This window comes from Barbus barbus, assembly GCF_936440315.1.
Source record: "Barbus barbus genome assembly, chromosome: 19".
In the NCBI taxonomy this organism is placed as follows: domain Eukaryota; kingdom Metazoa; phylum Chordata; class Actinopteri; order Cypriniformes; family Cyprinidae; genus Barbus; species Barbus barbus.
In genome coordinates this window covers 11310219-11324631 of record NC_136747.1, presented here as the reverse complement: position 1 = coordinate 11324631, position 14413 = coordinate 11310219, and the positions used below count along the sequence as shown (strand labels likewise).

At 41.1% G+C, this 14413-nt stretch overlaps 1 protein-coding gene across 2 annotated transcripts in view; it reads right to left on the bottom strand.

Moving 5' to 3' along the window:
* Window positions 1-3599: 3599 nt before the first annotated feature.
* Window positions 3600-14413, bottom strand: part of LOC306884879 (ataxin-1-like) — a 101430-nt gene continuing 90616 nt past the window's right edge. For both annotated transcript variants that reach the window (XM_079441109.1, XM_079441110.1), the window contains 2 exons: window positions 9990-12086; window positions 3600-9121 (listed from right to left, as the gene is read on the bottom strand). In XM_079441109.1, the coding sequence (XP_079297235.1) occupies window positions 8561-9121; window positions 9990-11792 (2364 nt within the window). In that variant the 5' untranslated portion in view covers window positions 11793-12086 and the 3' untranslated portion in view covers window positions 3600-8560. The remainder of the gene's footprint in view (window positions 9122-9989; window positions 12087-14413) is intronic.

The following is a 14413-nucleotide window of genomic DNA, read 5'->3' as shown; positions in this document are numbered from 1 at the left end:
CTGGGATTCAACTGGTGCACTCTGTTAGGAACCCAAGCAAATCCCACTGAATCAACAATGACAGTGTATCATATTTTTTAATTTTATTTTGTACATTCAGAATTGTATTAATCAACTTACCTTCTTTTTAGACTACTGTACTGTGGTTGAAACTAAAGGGTAATCACAAGAACAGACAAGCAGACAGAGCTGAATCAGTCTGGCTTATTGTATCAGTCATAACTATTCCCCAGTCAAGTGTGGGTTTGTCACTGTCTGATAAGATCTCAATGTCTTGCATCTACACTTTTTCAAATGAATGATCCAACCCGGAACAGAAGCGAATACTCAAGGCCGCCACCTCCGCCAACGCCCACACTCCATTGACTAGGTGCACTGGAGCCAAAGAAGCCTGCGGAAAACCTCTTTGTGCAATTGTTTGTGAGTATATGTTCATGTCCCACGCTGTCTGACAAAAACACCTTTGAAATCCCATTCTCACAAATCACAAACTCCAAAAAGGTTGCAGTTTGCAATTGGCACTGTAATTTTTATTAGTACGTGTATACTGCAACAATAAACTTGTACTGGTATACAGACAATTTTTTTTAAACAAATTTGTTCACAATCTGAATCAAATATTGTTTTGTTGTTCAGAATAATGAAATAAGTTCTAACTAGAAAACCGGCAAGCACCATCAAAGAAAGGGACCAAAAAATCCAAGAAACAACGTGAGTGTATCCTACAAATAGACACACCACAATTAGAAAATAGAATTTCAATTCAAATTTTTTTATATTAGTTTTCTTTTTAAAAAAGCTAGTGCAAGTACAATATTTTGCACAACTTACAGAGTATGCACGCATATGGAAATAAAATGAACAAAAAGAGAAAAAAAAAATTGCCTTTCACAATGATTTTCTACCTAGGGCTTTATATTTTTTAATATCTAGTTTCCTTTACTAAATAAGGTGCAAAACACTACTTCCTCTCCCAACGACCGTCTCTTGCTACTGGCCAGACTCCTCTGATACAATTCCAAGAAAATAGAACCTCAGGATTGGATGTAACATTCAAATTTTCTTTAACAGTCTCGCTCAACATTTCTGAGTGGTGTCTTACACAACCTATAGGTCCTGTAAATCCACAGCCCTGAAGATATAAAGAAAACAACAACACTGACAATCCGCCTCCACCCAGTCATTGTTTTCAAACAGCAGGTAAAGGTCCAATCCGGAGGTTTTACGCTCGTGGATCTTTCTGCCCAATGGCAAGTGAAAAAAGAAACTAGAAACAGCTTCCATTTCCCTTCCAATGGAAGACTTCAAATCTCTTTATGACAAGACCTGCAACACCTCTAGTCCAGCAAGCCTGGGGTATTACTGCTATATCTGAACCAATCCTTCCTGAGGAATGACTAATGGCTTCCTGTGGATCACAAAACACTTTTCAATCTCAAAAGGGAAAACAAAAAAAGAGGTGGCTGGACATGCGTTCACATTTAATGATAACCAAACGCCGTTCACCTAACAAGGAGTACATAGTGTTATTTCACCTCCGGCTAATAATTTGCGTATCTGGCCTCAGCTTTAAAATCACGGGGCGATTATTCAAAGTGCTGAGAAACTACCTCCACCGTTCATTCAGAATCCAATTTACACAAAACATACTTGGAAATGACTGACATGTTAAAATTAGGCCTAAAAAGATTTTACAGAGTATAATTTTACAGAGACATCTTATTAAGCATTCATTGGCAAGAAATCCAGAATTACAAAATGACCTTTTTTCTTGAAGATATGTTATCTCGAGAGTGTAATTGTACAAATTCTGAAGGATAAATACACACGTTACGAGGCTGTTGATTGCTATGCGTGAAGGTGACATCGGGTATGTGAAAACAGCATCTGTACACGAGTCGGTTCAAGCCAACACGTCCCTGGCGTTTAGTTCTCAGTGGTCAACCAGGGTTGAGTGTCCAGTTCAACCCAACAGTGACACATACTTCTCAGGATTCATCAGAGGATGGTTGCTCGAGTCTCTTTCCTGCGCCCGGCCAGAGGAGACAGAACCCAGGATGTACCTCTCTCTGAGGAAGTGTTTGTCAGTTTACCAGCTCACCAAAACGGCGTGAGAGACGATGGCCGGGCATGCCTCCTTTTTGTTAAGGAGTGTGCACTGTTTTCACTATCCAGCACTGATATAGCTGAATGCTCATTTATTAATTATAGAATTAACAATAAGACTAGTTACAATACCCATATCAAGCAGCCCATACATCAGTTAGTTAGGGTGAAACAAAACCATAATATGAGCTTGTAGAAGATTCTCAGCCTGAGGTTTTTAATCCAGCGGTTTGGACAATTGACAAGATGTCAAACAACAGTCAAGTTGAAGAGAGATATCCTGACTGATTTTACAAGTGATTTCAAAGAAAAGCAAGCTCAAAATAAAAGGTTTTTTTTGCCGTTGTTTCAATGAGAGCCACAATAAAAGAAAAGAAAATCTTTTGATTTATTTTTCAAACTGCTGAAACTTGCAATCCAACATTCCTCTTTTTTGTCATGTGTGCCAGCGAAATGAAAGTAAAAACAAGGAAATTGTCAGCGGTGCTCCTCTTATGAGAGAGCGAGCTGTCACAGAGCCGCTCAAAAACTCTTAAAAACATTCATTAAAACACTTTCTCTCGTCTCCTACCATGATAAAAGAGTGCTACAGAGGAGACCGAAGCAAAAGTACAAAGTCCAAAGTACATGAAGCAAGGTCACATATAGAACCAACATGAAAATGAAACAAATAAAACCGAACGACGCTGTTCGAGCACACATCAGTACAACAAAAAGTAAAGTCATCTCAGGTTCATAGAGGACCATTCCAACTTTATTTCAACTCTCTGTCCTCGACGTCTCAGCCCGTTGGACCCAGGAACGGGTCGAGACGGAGGGAATTCGTATTGGAGGGGGAGAAACTGCGATGACACCAAACTCTCACCCTATTTTCCTCGGGATTAGAAAGTGCTGAAACAGTATTATCAAGTCTATCTATTTTATAAATGACAAAAAAAATGTGCATTTTGTTTTTGTTTGTTTCTATAAAAGTGGTCCCCACTTTGATGAGGTCGATGAATCATTTCTCAGTCTTTTTTCAGTATCTTGCATGTGTGAGGATCTGGGCTTGTGACGTCAAAGGGACAACAGGCAGACGGACAGACAGCTTGTGATGCGGACAAACAGACGGATACACAGAGACGGACAGAGTGTGTTAGGAAGGCCTCATATGGTGTAGAGACATTGTGGGAAACAAAAGCACAGGGCCAATGAAATGACTGCTTCTGGTTACAGCAGTTTAACACACAAGACTATATATATATATATATATATATATATATATATATATATATATATATATATATATATATATATATATCTTTACATGTACACAAACCTTTCAAAGGTCACACAACCTCCTCAACACACATTCACACCTATTTCTCATCCCTGAGTAAGCCCAAGGAAAGATTTTGACCTTTAACAGACAAGCAAATGATGTTGTCATAACGTCAGAGACAGCAAACTCACCCCTCTGCCAAAGAGAATGAAACACACTGAGAAAAAAAAAAAAAAAAAAAAAAAAAAAAAAAAAAAAAAAAAAAAGCCAAAATGTGCAAAAATGACAGATCCGGGGTTCACTACAAAGTGAAAACACAATATTTGCCATATTCACTTACAAATAGCAAAATAAAAATCATAAAACCCACAGGCTACATACGGTTTTAAACAAGCAATACAATTTAAGAGAGAAGGTATATGAATTGAAACCACATAAACAGCGCTACATACAGATGGCACGAACTGTGACACGAACTTAAACAGAAAGAGAGTTTAGAACGTCATCAGTGGGGTTTGAGTTTTTAAATGACATTGATGCTAAAAAATAAGTGTCAAAACAGCATCCGCCACTTGTAATGTTCTCTTATTTTCCTCGTCTCTCTCTGCATGGAGGTCACAAGAGACTATCATTATCAGCACAATAAAGCGCCAGCTGTACCATGTGCATCTTTTATTCTCTTTGTTTGTGATGACCATCAAATGTAACGGCACAGAACATCTGTGATGTTTCATTCATTCAGGTTATGGCACGTCAAGCATGTTTAATTCATCTGCAGTTGGACTTATTCCTCAATATTTGAGAGACAATCAGTGACATGAATGCTCAGATTAAAGTTGTAACATCTTCAAGTCCAAATGCAAACAAAAAACATACCTGGAATTATACATTTACAATTGCTTTTGTCCTGGTTCTTAACAAGTGAATAAAAATTAACCCTATTTACTTCCTCAATGCCTATTCCAGGTCTTATAGTGAGCAATTCATTGTATAGAATATAAATAAACTTTACTTGTTCACTGACATCACTTAGGCTAGACAGGCTATGGGATGAATATTGACCAACTGACCCTTCGCAAAGACCCACCCCCTTGCTATGTCCAATAAGTCATGCCGCTCTCATGCCATATATCATGTTCTAACACAGTGAAAAATACATAGCGGCGAAAGTAGACACTGACAACGTGTCAACAGACAAGACAGAGAAGGTTACTTCTGGCATGAAACAAACTCTCACCTTTCAAATTTTGTCATTTTGTAAGAAATTCAAACAATAAATAATTTTGTGGCTCTCTAATGTGTCGTGACAGATCACAGTAGCGCCTCAGTTCAAGCGGCACGTGAACCGATCAGCTTTTCTATCTATGTAAAGCACAAAATAAACATGAATGGAAATTATAATATTTTATTTCAACCACAGAAATACGTCAAAATACACACAATTTTTCAAGTTTAAATTCACCGAAGTTAATCTACTCTACTGTCTGATTTGTTTGTCAAAATGGCAGATTCGGCTTTATGATTGGTCAGATTGCCTGTCAATCAAGCTCCCTGCGAAAGGTCAATTTGGTATGCAATCTGGTTTGAAAAGCCAGTTTTCTTTTTAACTCTGAAATACATCACATTATGGAAGTAAAATGGGTTGAAATGTCAATTTACATTGACTCTAATAGATATCATAGGTGAATAGTTATAATTGACTTTTCCACTTAAACCTCCCAAAAAACTACTGTGATTTCAACAAACTAGGCAATATGAAACTCCATCACAAATACTGTCGAGGTTCTATGGCTATGAATGAGAGACAGAGAGAGAGAGAGAGAGAGAGACAGATAAAAAGTGTGAAAAGAAAACAACGTTCTTGAACTATAGCAGGTGAGCCGGGAGAGAAAGTGGTCGCACGTACATGCCAGGCAACAGAAGGTAGCTAACGGTTGCAGTTGGGTAAACATACTCTGAGAGAGGCGTACTGGTTCTGTATGGGCACCTGAAGAGCATCTGGAGGTCACTATCGATTACGGGTTAAGACGACTAGAAGGGGAGCGACTCTGTCACTGCATATTAATTTACATTTCTCCCTGAAGTTACTGAGGGCTGGATGTGCAAACCGCAAATCAACCTAAAGAGGATAAAAAACAGCTTGCTGAGGTCGAACAGAAGGTCTGGCGTTGATGTCCGGTTATGTTTTTTTTTTTTGGTTCAGCACTAGAGACTAAGGGTTATTGCTACGTGCCGTTGTTCGGAATGCTTCTCGTGTGTACGTGGAACCGCACTGTGCAACCAGAAGGAGGCAGACTGTAAAATAATCGAAGCAATGAGCGACATCAAAAACACTGATCATTACATAAAAAGGACAACAACGAAAGATCAGAAAAAAAATAAATAAATGCAAGACCGATTCGCCATTGACAGTCGTGTTGTTGGGGTGGTTCAATGGACAAGCAATATCACATCTTATTTCTACCTTTTGGCCCAAAATAAATGTTGAACACAACAAAATATCAAGTTTGATTGGTTAAAGCACACATCCACACACATACAATCCAAGTAAAAGTCAAACACGCACACTTTGAGGGGACAGAGACATCATGTCAAATGGAAAAAAGAAAAAAATGCACGGTTGTGGTGTTGATCTGAGAAACCCTGTTTTATTATAAAAAAAATAAAGCATTTTCAAATTGTAAATGGGGTGCACTCACCCACCCGCCCTCCACCGCTCATTAAATCAATCCATCCATCTATGCATCTTTTATTTTCTACTACCACCCATCCTCCTGCCAGACCTTCGCCTTCCCAAGCTAACTTGAGTGTGGCCACTCAAAGGACTCAACAAGTATGCAGGCTACAGGCTATGACTTCATCCACCCCTATGAAGCGAACACTTCGACAGCACCGTGGACAATCCTACTTTTATGTGTTTGTGTGTGATTCAAACCCCCTGAAAAGGGGCTTCCTGATTTTCCTAATGGAAATGAACCCAACAGACCTGCGAACCGAGCAAACTTGTCAAGAAACTGCTACATTTCAGTAAAAATCGGGTTTTCGGCCCTGTCCTGTGCTGGCAGAAAACAAAATAAATCATGTCACTATCTCTCCAGATGTGCAAATTGCAATATTCTTTTAAGTAGAACTTAAATATCTATTTATAATATGTGTGGTATGTACACACACACATACACACTTGCACGCACACAAACACACACTCACACACGCTCACACAAATATACTACAGATCACTGAAATTACTACATGACTGCTTTCACATATGTTTGATGAGTCAGTGTCTTGGGGGACGGGACTAAAAACGTGCTCATGTAGTCTAACGCTCTCATACAGTCAGATAGATATAGCATATGCAGTTCTATACATGTTAATGTACAAAAAAATACATGACATATTTCAACATGATTGAAAATTACCGTAACCGTGTACGTGTTTATGTGTGTTTGAGCCCGTGTGCAACCGCACACGGACTCGCATGCGTGCACGACCACATACATTGCTAACAAACAGGTATATGACACCCTTCGATCCTCCGAAGAATCCTGTTGCCAGAGTTTCTCACTTTCTCTGTCTCTCATATCTCTCGTAAATATATAAACAGTCTCTGTACTTATTTCCACCTGCATTCACACTTTCATACGACTCTTTTTGCTTTAAATGACTTAAATGGCAGTTTTTTCACGGGCCGCGGCCTCTTGCGCACGTCTTTACTCAAGCCTCTCAGATTGCTTGAGAAGGCTAAGCCAATCATACTCAATGAAAAAAGTGCTTCCTTTAAAGCAGTCCTCTTGGGACAAAATCTCATTGTTTTCTCTTTTATCACCTGTTACATTCATCCCTTCACAGTGACCCTTGTGAGCTATCACCGTCCCATAGAGTGCCACACAACATCCAATTCATGATACAGCATACAGTACTGTGTTCATGTTGAAAGAACAACAGAAAATAGTAGTAGCAATAATAATAATAATAATAGTAATAGTAATAATAATAATAATAATAATAATTTGACTCCTTTGATTGAAGCTACTATCAGCTAGTGAGCATGACAGGTGTGTTAAGTAAGTGCTTCAGGACAACACTCATCTCATCCTTCTCAGACAACTTTCGCTCTCTTTCTTTCGAAAAAAAATATCTACTTTCTCTTGTTTGAACAAAAACAGGTGAGACTGCACTAAAAATAAGGGACTGGTCGATCTTCTCACCCATTATGTTTGTATGCATCAAGATACATCCATGCATATACATAGACAAGAACCCATCCTGTGTCTATGTAAAAAATGACCCCTGATTGCAAGGTTTACACATTCAATCACAAAAAAAGGAAAGAAAAGAAAAAACTACCCATCATGTATGATAGGAGGGTTTGAAAAGTGAGACGGAAAATTAAAACATGCAAAACTACAAAAATAGTCAAATAAAAGGTTGGATATATAAAAATAGACCATCTTCCGTGTTTTAAATGATAGTTTCGTCTTTCTGAGGAGCAACTGGCACTGCTCAATGACATCATCTCTCTTGGCCTGTACCATAGTATTTGGAAACCTCTTCTTGCATTTCAATAAATGTTAATATAATCTATGCTAGTCTAACTGCGCTGACGATACATTGTTAGCATTGATTTGGATAGTCTTTTTTAGTCACAGTTAAACAAGATGGCTGACATCATGTAAACTCCTGCAACCAGTGGAGGAGTGATTTCCGTTCTGCCACCATTAACAATGTTATTCACACCAGTTGTTCATCTTCCCTTACTAACATTTTCAGGTTCACTCAGCAGGCAAATTATTTAATTGCCACTAGGTGTAGTTAAACCCGGTTTGTCTGAGCTAAAAAAAGTAGAGGATGTTGTAGGTGAGAGACTGGAGAGACGTTTTAGCCTTGTTAGCTGTGACTGATTGTGAATATTCTGAAGCCTTCAGGATATCATGCAGTGCTCAGGTATCTCAAAACCTTCCCACCTTGCACTACATCCACCCTGAATTTGACCAATCAAATTAATTGCTCCAATTGCCAGAGTAATATTGAATGCATCTATTACAAAGTTAGAAGTGATAATGTACATACTGAGTAAATTTAGCCTTTAGGTAATGTAATCTGGATAGAAAATTCAATCAGAACATAAAATAAAGAACCTAACACATTCCAAGGGCAAATTTTGCTTTTAAAATATGACAGTCCAATGTGCATTCACTTTCCAATATTTGATCTGCCTTCGATACTGATTTTAACCTCCTGAGGGATGAAGGAAGGTTTGGGGAACGTTAAAGGAGGCTCCCCTTCGGGATTTTCTACTTTGCGGCCCCCAGGGGCCGACCACCTCCTTTTGCGGCCTGTGGGTTTGCTGCCAGACTCTGATTCAATGACCGGTGGTGCTTTGCAGATGTCTCTTTCACCAAACCTCAGTTCTCCATTCTCTCTATTGCCTTGACTGCCTCCACCTCCCTGATCTCCACACTGCCGGAGTCCATTTTCCTGTTCTGTATGCCAAACACCCCCTCGCACGCCGCTTGAGAGTGCTTTGGGTGATTTAAGTGGTGGACCGAGGGAAGGCGCATCCAAGACTTGCCCCTGGCTTTTCTTGATGGAGCCATTCCTCAGGTTCTTCAGTGTGAGGGAGATGCAAACGTCACCTACTGAAAGCTTGGTGCATGGCAACTCGAGCAGCTGGGTCGTCCGTTCTGGACAACATGATGACCAGCCCTGGCCGAACACAAAGAAAGGATACTCTACTAGCACCTCCACGCAGACCTGCAAGAGAAAAAGGAAGGCAAAAAGAGAGGACATTAAATATATACAGTAGAAGTCATGCACAAATGCCTGATGATATGAATGAATGCCTTTGCTAAATAGCATCTGTTAATCAACGCCTCTCAAACTGACAGACTTTAGAACTGCTTTCGAGTGGGTGGCCCCATCTCAACTCCCAGACAAATGAAGCAGATTTTTCATGCAGCCCACTCACAGTACAACAGAAGGAAGCAGAAATAAGGAATGACTCAATTCTGCCAGTGAATCCCACACAAACTAAACAAAGATGCCATGGGGACAGCCAGGGGAGGGATTATGGAACAGGGAGATGATTTCAGCTTCCAATTTACCCCGCATCTAGTTGAGTGCAGGTGGAGTTCATATAGGAAGATGTTCACACCCTCACAGCTTATAAAAATGCATAATGACTACCATATGGTTATTCAAACTGATGACAAAATTGCATGAAATATGTAACAAAGTAAAGAAGATCATTGGGCATTTGTAAAAGGTTCAAAGATTTTTTTTTTTTTTGAGCATTGTTAAATATTAAATTAAATTAGCCATCTTTGGATTCCATTGCATATTATTAAACTACCTTTGAGGGACAAAATATGCCAAGATATGTCCACTGTAATCCTCTTTAGATGGTAGGATTTAATTGACTGAAACTGGTATTCTAATGTAAATGGTAACCACCTTAAAATTTGCACTGTATATAGCTAATAATAAACACTATAAATTTATCCAGTATATACACACTTACGAAAATTAGACAAACCACTGAAATACTCAAACTACAAGTGGCATGAAACAACCAGCACTGTACAAGATATTTCAAGAGCAAAGCAAAAACATATTATCCCACCTGTGAGTGATGCTCTCCAACAGCAAACTGTATAATAGCAAAGTTAGGCGTATGACTGCTGTCGATGCGCTCTACTGTGCTGGAGTCAATCTTCAGCTCATTGCTGATCTCAGCACTCTGAATGAAATCCTCTGTCTTCAGGTCCTCCACCCGCTTCAATTCCCCATCTGCCAACTGGATGATGGAGCCCTTGGTGAAGTAAGGGGGCAGTGAAGGGGCTGAGGGTGGCGGCGGAGTCGTCAGCAGGCCGGCAGGGGCTGGAACCACAGGCAGATGCAACTGGGCTTGAACCACAGCTGCAGCAGGGTGAGGGTATGGAGCTGGAGCCTCAAAAGTCTCTACTTTTGGGGCCATTGAGGTGACGAAAGCATGGGGCAGTGCCGCAGGCAAGGGCGGTGTGGTCGATGTAGCAGTAGCTTCAGTTCCACTCACTGGGATGATGACCGGCTGAGTTCCAGGGATAACCAGGTGCTGGGATAGGCTGGTGTGGTAGCTGAGAGGTTGCTGGTGTCCTGTGCCGGCAATGCAACCAATGATAGGCTGCTGAGCAGAGTAGAAATTGGTGGAGGGGAGGCCCAGGGAGAGTGACTCTGTGGAGTTATGTGTGGTCTGGATGACTGTATGAGGAGACAGTGTGGTAACTGCCCCCTTCAGATTGTCCACAGGTGGAGGGGGAGGAGGAAATGAAAGGGAAACCGAGGAGGAGGAACTGCGGGATACAGGTTTGCCTGCACAAATCCCTCCTTTCTCAGTGTGGGATGTTGGGGGAGGCAGCTTGTCAGGTGTACCTCTGTGATCAGCACCACCAGAGCTATGACTGTTGGGTACCAACACCAATGAGGTCCGCATGGCTGCACTGTCCTGCGCATATTCGGCAGGTAGCACCACATGCCGAGCCTCATAGTGACGTGGGCTCTGCTGCTGGTGGATCTGGTGCTGTTGAGTGGAGGAACCACTTTTGGCAGTGCTGCCCTGCTTCCCTGCACTAGATTCGGAAGATGAACCAAAGCGTCTATCCTTCTCCAGCTCTCCGTTCAGAACCTCCCTGGGCCTTGTCTCCTCCCTCTTGGGTAAAGGTCCATCTGTGTGTGTGATGTGAAACACTGGCGTGGGGCCACTGATGGGGAGCGTGTGGTGAGGGTGTAAGTGTGAAGGAAAGTGAGCATGGGGTGACGGAGCAGTTCGAGGAGATAAGCTTAGATGAGAACCAGCAATTTGGATGTATTGGGTGGAGTGGGGTGAAGAGTTGTTGTCAGTTGTGACCATGCCAGGAGGACGGCCCAATTGGTGGTGCTGGTCAATTTTGGATCCTGAAGAACAGGAGGTGCTGGCATAAATCTCACGTTGTGTGGTAGTGGTGACAACCGAAGGGGGAACTAGAGGTGAAATGTAGCCAGCATATGGTGCAGAGTACGGAGAGCTGATGAAGTGAAGATTGGGAGGCAGGGGTGTGTACTGGATAGTGCCATCAGGCTGAGAGAGGGGTGATGTGTACACAGCAGGTATGGTGGTCACTGCAGTGTGAGCTCTGGTTAAGTACGTGGACGAGGGAGGTGTGCTCTCAGCCGTGGCTGACAATGGTTTGTATTGAGGCCCACCGGGTTCTGAGGAGGTGCTGGTGTGCTGCCGCCCTCTGTCATGTCCGCTTGCCAAACTGGCAAGCCAGGCCAGATTTCCCGAACGCTGGCTCTCATTGGCAGGCGCCATCACCATGGGCCTCTCCTCTGAGGGCAGAGTACTTGCTGGGATTTCACGCTTCTTTGGGGGAAGGCATTCATTGCTCCGTTCCTGGTTTGACTTCATGGCGTCTGGGAATATGTACCACTCTTTCTTTTTTGGCTCTTTTCCTCTCCCTCTTGGTCTCTGTTTCGATTGCTAACAGAGTGTGCCCTCCGACTGACTGGCTCGGAGCGAGGATGGGGATGGGGTAGAGAGGAAAGTGGTGGTGTGAGGGGATGTGTCCTGTGCCTATGGTCGGATGGACACAGATTTCAGTCTTAAGCAACGGAAGTCACACCTGCTGTGGGAGAGCGGTCCATGCAATTCATGCGGAATCATTTCCCTCTGAGAGCGAATCTCCAGGACTGCAGGAAGAACCTGAAAAATAAAAACATTTAGGTTATTTCTGTTTTGAAAACAGCTATGGAAGAAAGTCCTATACACCTCAAAAGTGAAAGGGTATTTCAGTGTATTCAATAGCTGATTGTAAACTATCACTGTACATGTGAGTGGGCATCAGTGTCTTGTGGATAGCACTCATAGTGTGTGTGTATTTAGAGTATGTAAGTGGACCCCCTGCAGGGCGAGATGGAACACACAGTGTGTGCATCATTAATAATTAACCGGCACTCTGCACTCAAGACTTATCTGAAGCCAATAACACATTCTCCCTCATGCAACATACAAACACAAATTAGACTGGAGGCTCATCTACTACAGTGTGAAAATGTGATAATCATCTTTAAGCTGAAACAAAATAGCATTCACATCTGAAAGAAAATGTTCAAAGAGAAAAGGCTGGAACTATCTATCCATCGAGAATTTACTGGATTGTAAAGAAAAAAAAAGTGAGTGTTTCTATGGCATAATGAAGCTAGACTTGAATGGACAAAGTACTTAAGCCCACAAGCTTAAACTACACCAAACAAAAATAAATGGACAAACACAGAGCAAGTCACGTGTACATGCAAGATTACAAACACAAATGTTTCTTTCTCTGGAATAACATGCACTAATGAATTGTGCATAAGTGTATTATGAAGGTAAAACTGTCTATTTAGATTTTATATTGACTTTAAGAGCTCTCCATCAAAGCAGGAAGCAAGTGTCTCATTTTCCTCTCCCATCTACTCCAGAGTGTATGGGGAGACACGTGATGAAACAGTGATGTTGTGCAGTGTTATGGCTTGTTTGACATTTCTCCCTGAGCTCTATTGATTGAACCCATTCAGCTGCGTCTGTTGTCCAGAACTGGTGGGAGGGTGGTTTTGCATGATAAACAGGCCCTGATGATTTAACAAGTGTCGCAGTGCTATAAAAGAACAGACGGATTCTGCTGTCAGGGGAACCCACCCTTTAATCCGGACTGTATAGTGGCTTACTTTTTGTGTTTATGGAACACTTACAAAAAGGTAACAAAATGTACCATAGTATCATTATGTTGTTATGTAAAATGCTAGTATCACTGACATGGCACCATGGTAATACTACGTACTATTAGAATTCTACATTTACAAAAAATACCAGAAAGTACCATAATACAAGCACATGTTTTGGACATGTAGCAGCAGTACTTGGACATACCTTGGAGTACCAGGTATCAGATGATACTACCATGAGACTAAAATGCATGCACCATGGTATATATGCAAGTACCACGGTATTACCATAAGTGCACTGCACAATGGTGTTTTGCACATACACCATGGTAATACTATGCTTGTGTGGACATTTCAGACTATGTTGAAATTTGTATCATGAATAACAAAGGAAATACCTTAATATACTGTATGAATATGGTAATCATTCAGAATCATGATATATATCAAAGTACCATGACATTACCATCTGATACCATCACTATATCACTATAGTGTGCCTGTCAAGCTTCACATCCTCAGACAATGTTTTAAAATTAGACACGATAAGAGACTATACAATACTCATCGTTTTTAATGTTCAAAGGTTATGTTTAGGTTCACAATGGCCATGTCATCACTTAAAGCAGACACAACAGACCTCGGCTGATTATAAACAGCAGGAGCATGTCCTCTCTGTTTGCTCTTAAGTCGAAGTGGTGTAGAAAGGTTAGGCAACAGCTGAACACTATTGATTGACAGCTATTGACATTGAGCAGGGTGTTTATTCTCAGCACTCTCTCAATCAGAGTTTCCTGCCTATTTTTTTTTTCTTTTTTACTTTTCCCCCCATCCGTTACTCGTTCATTCCTCCTCTTTGGCTCATATATCTTTTCATCTCTCTCTGCACCCCCCCCCCCCAACATCTCTTCTAAGTCTTTTTCCTTCACCATAATTTGCATCAGACAAGGGCAATCAAGCATGTTAATAACCCAATTATCATAATCATTTTAATTAATGATTTAAGTAATCATGCATGGTAGATTACAATATTATCCAGATGGTATTATAACTTACTCAAAAGGCAATTCTAGAGGTTTGAACTGGTCTCTTCCAGATCTCGCAGTGAAATAAACCCTTTATGATAGGATTATATTTGAAAACTGATTTAAATGGTAATCAGAGGTTCATTGTTCCCAGTTTGATGTACTATCTATATCTCAATTTAGTCTTTACACATAAGAGCATATGATATATGCTTCCCATGAATCAAAGCATACCCGAAGACACTCTCTGCATCTGAATTTGCGTACTTCCCAACTACACTGTATGCAGAATTCAAATGAG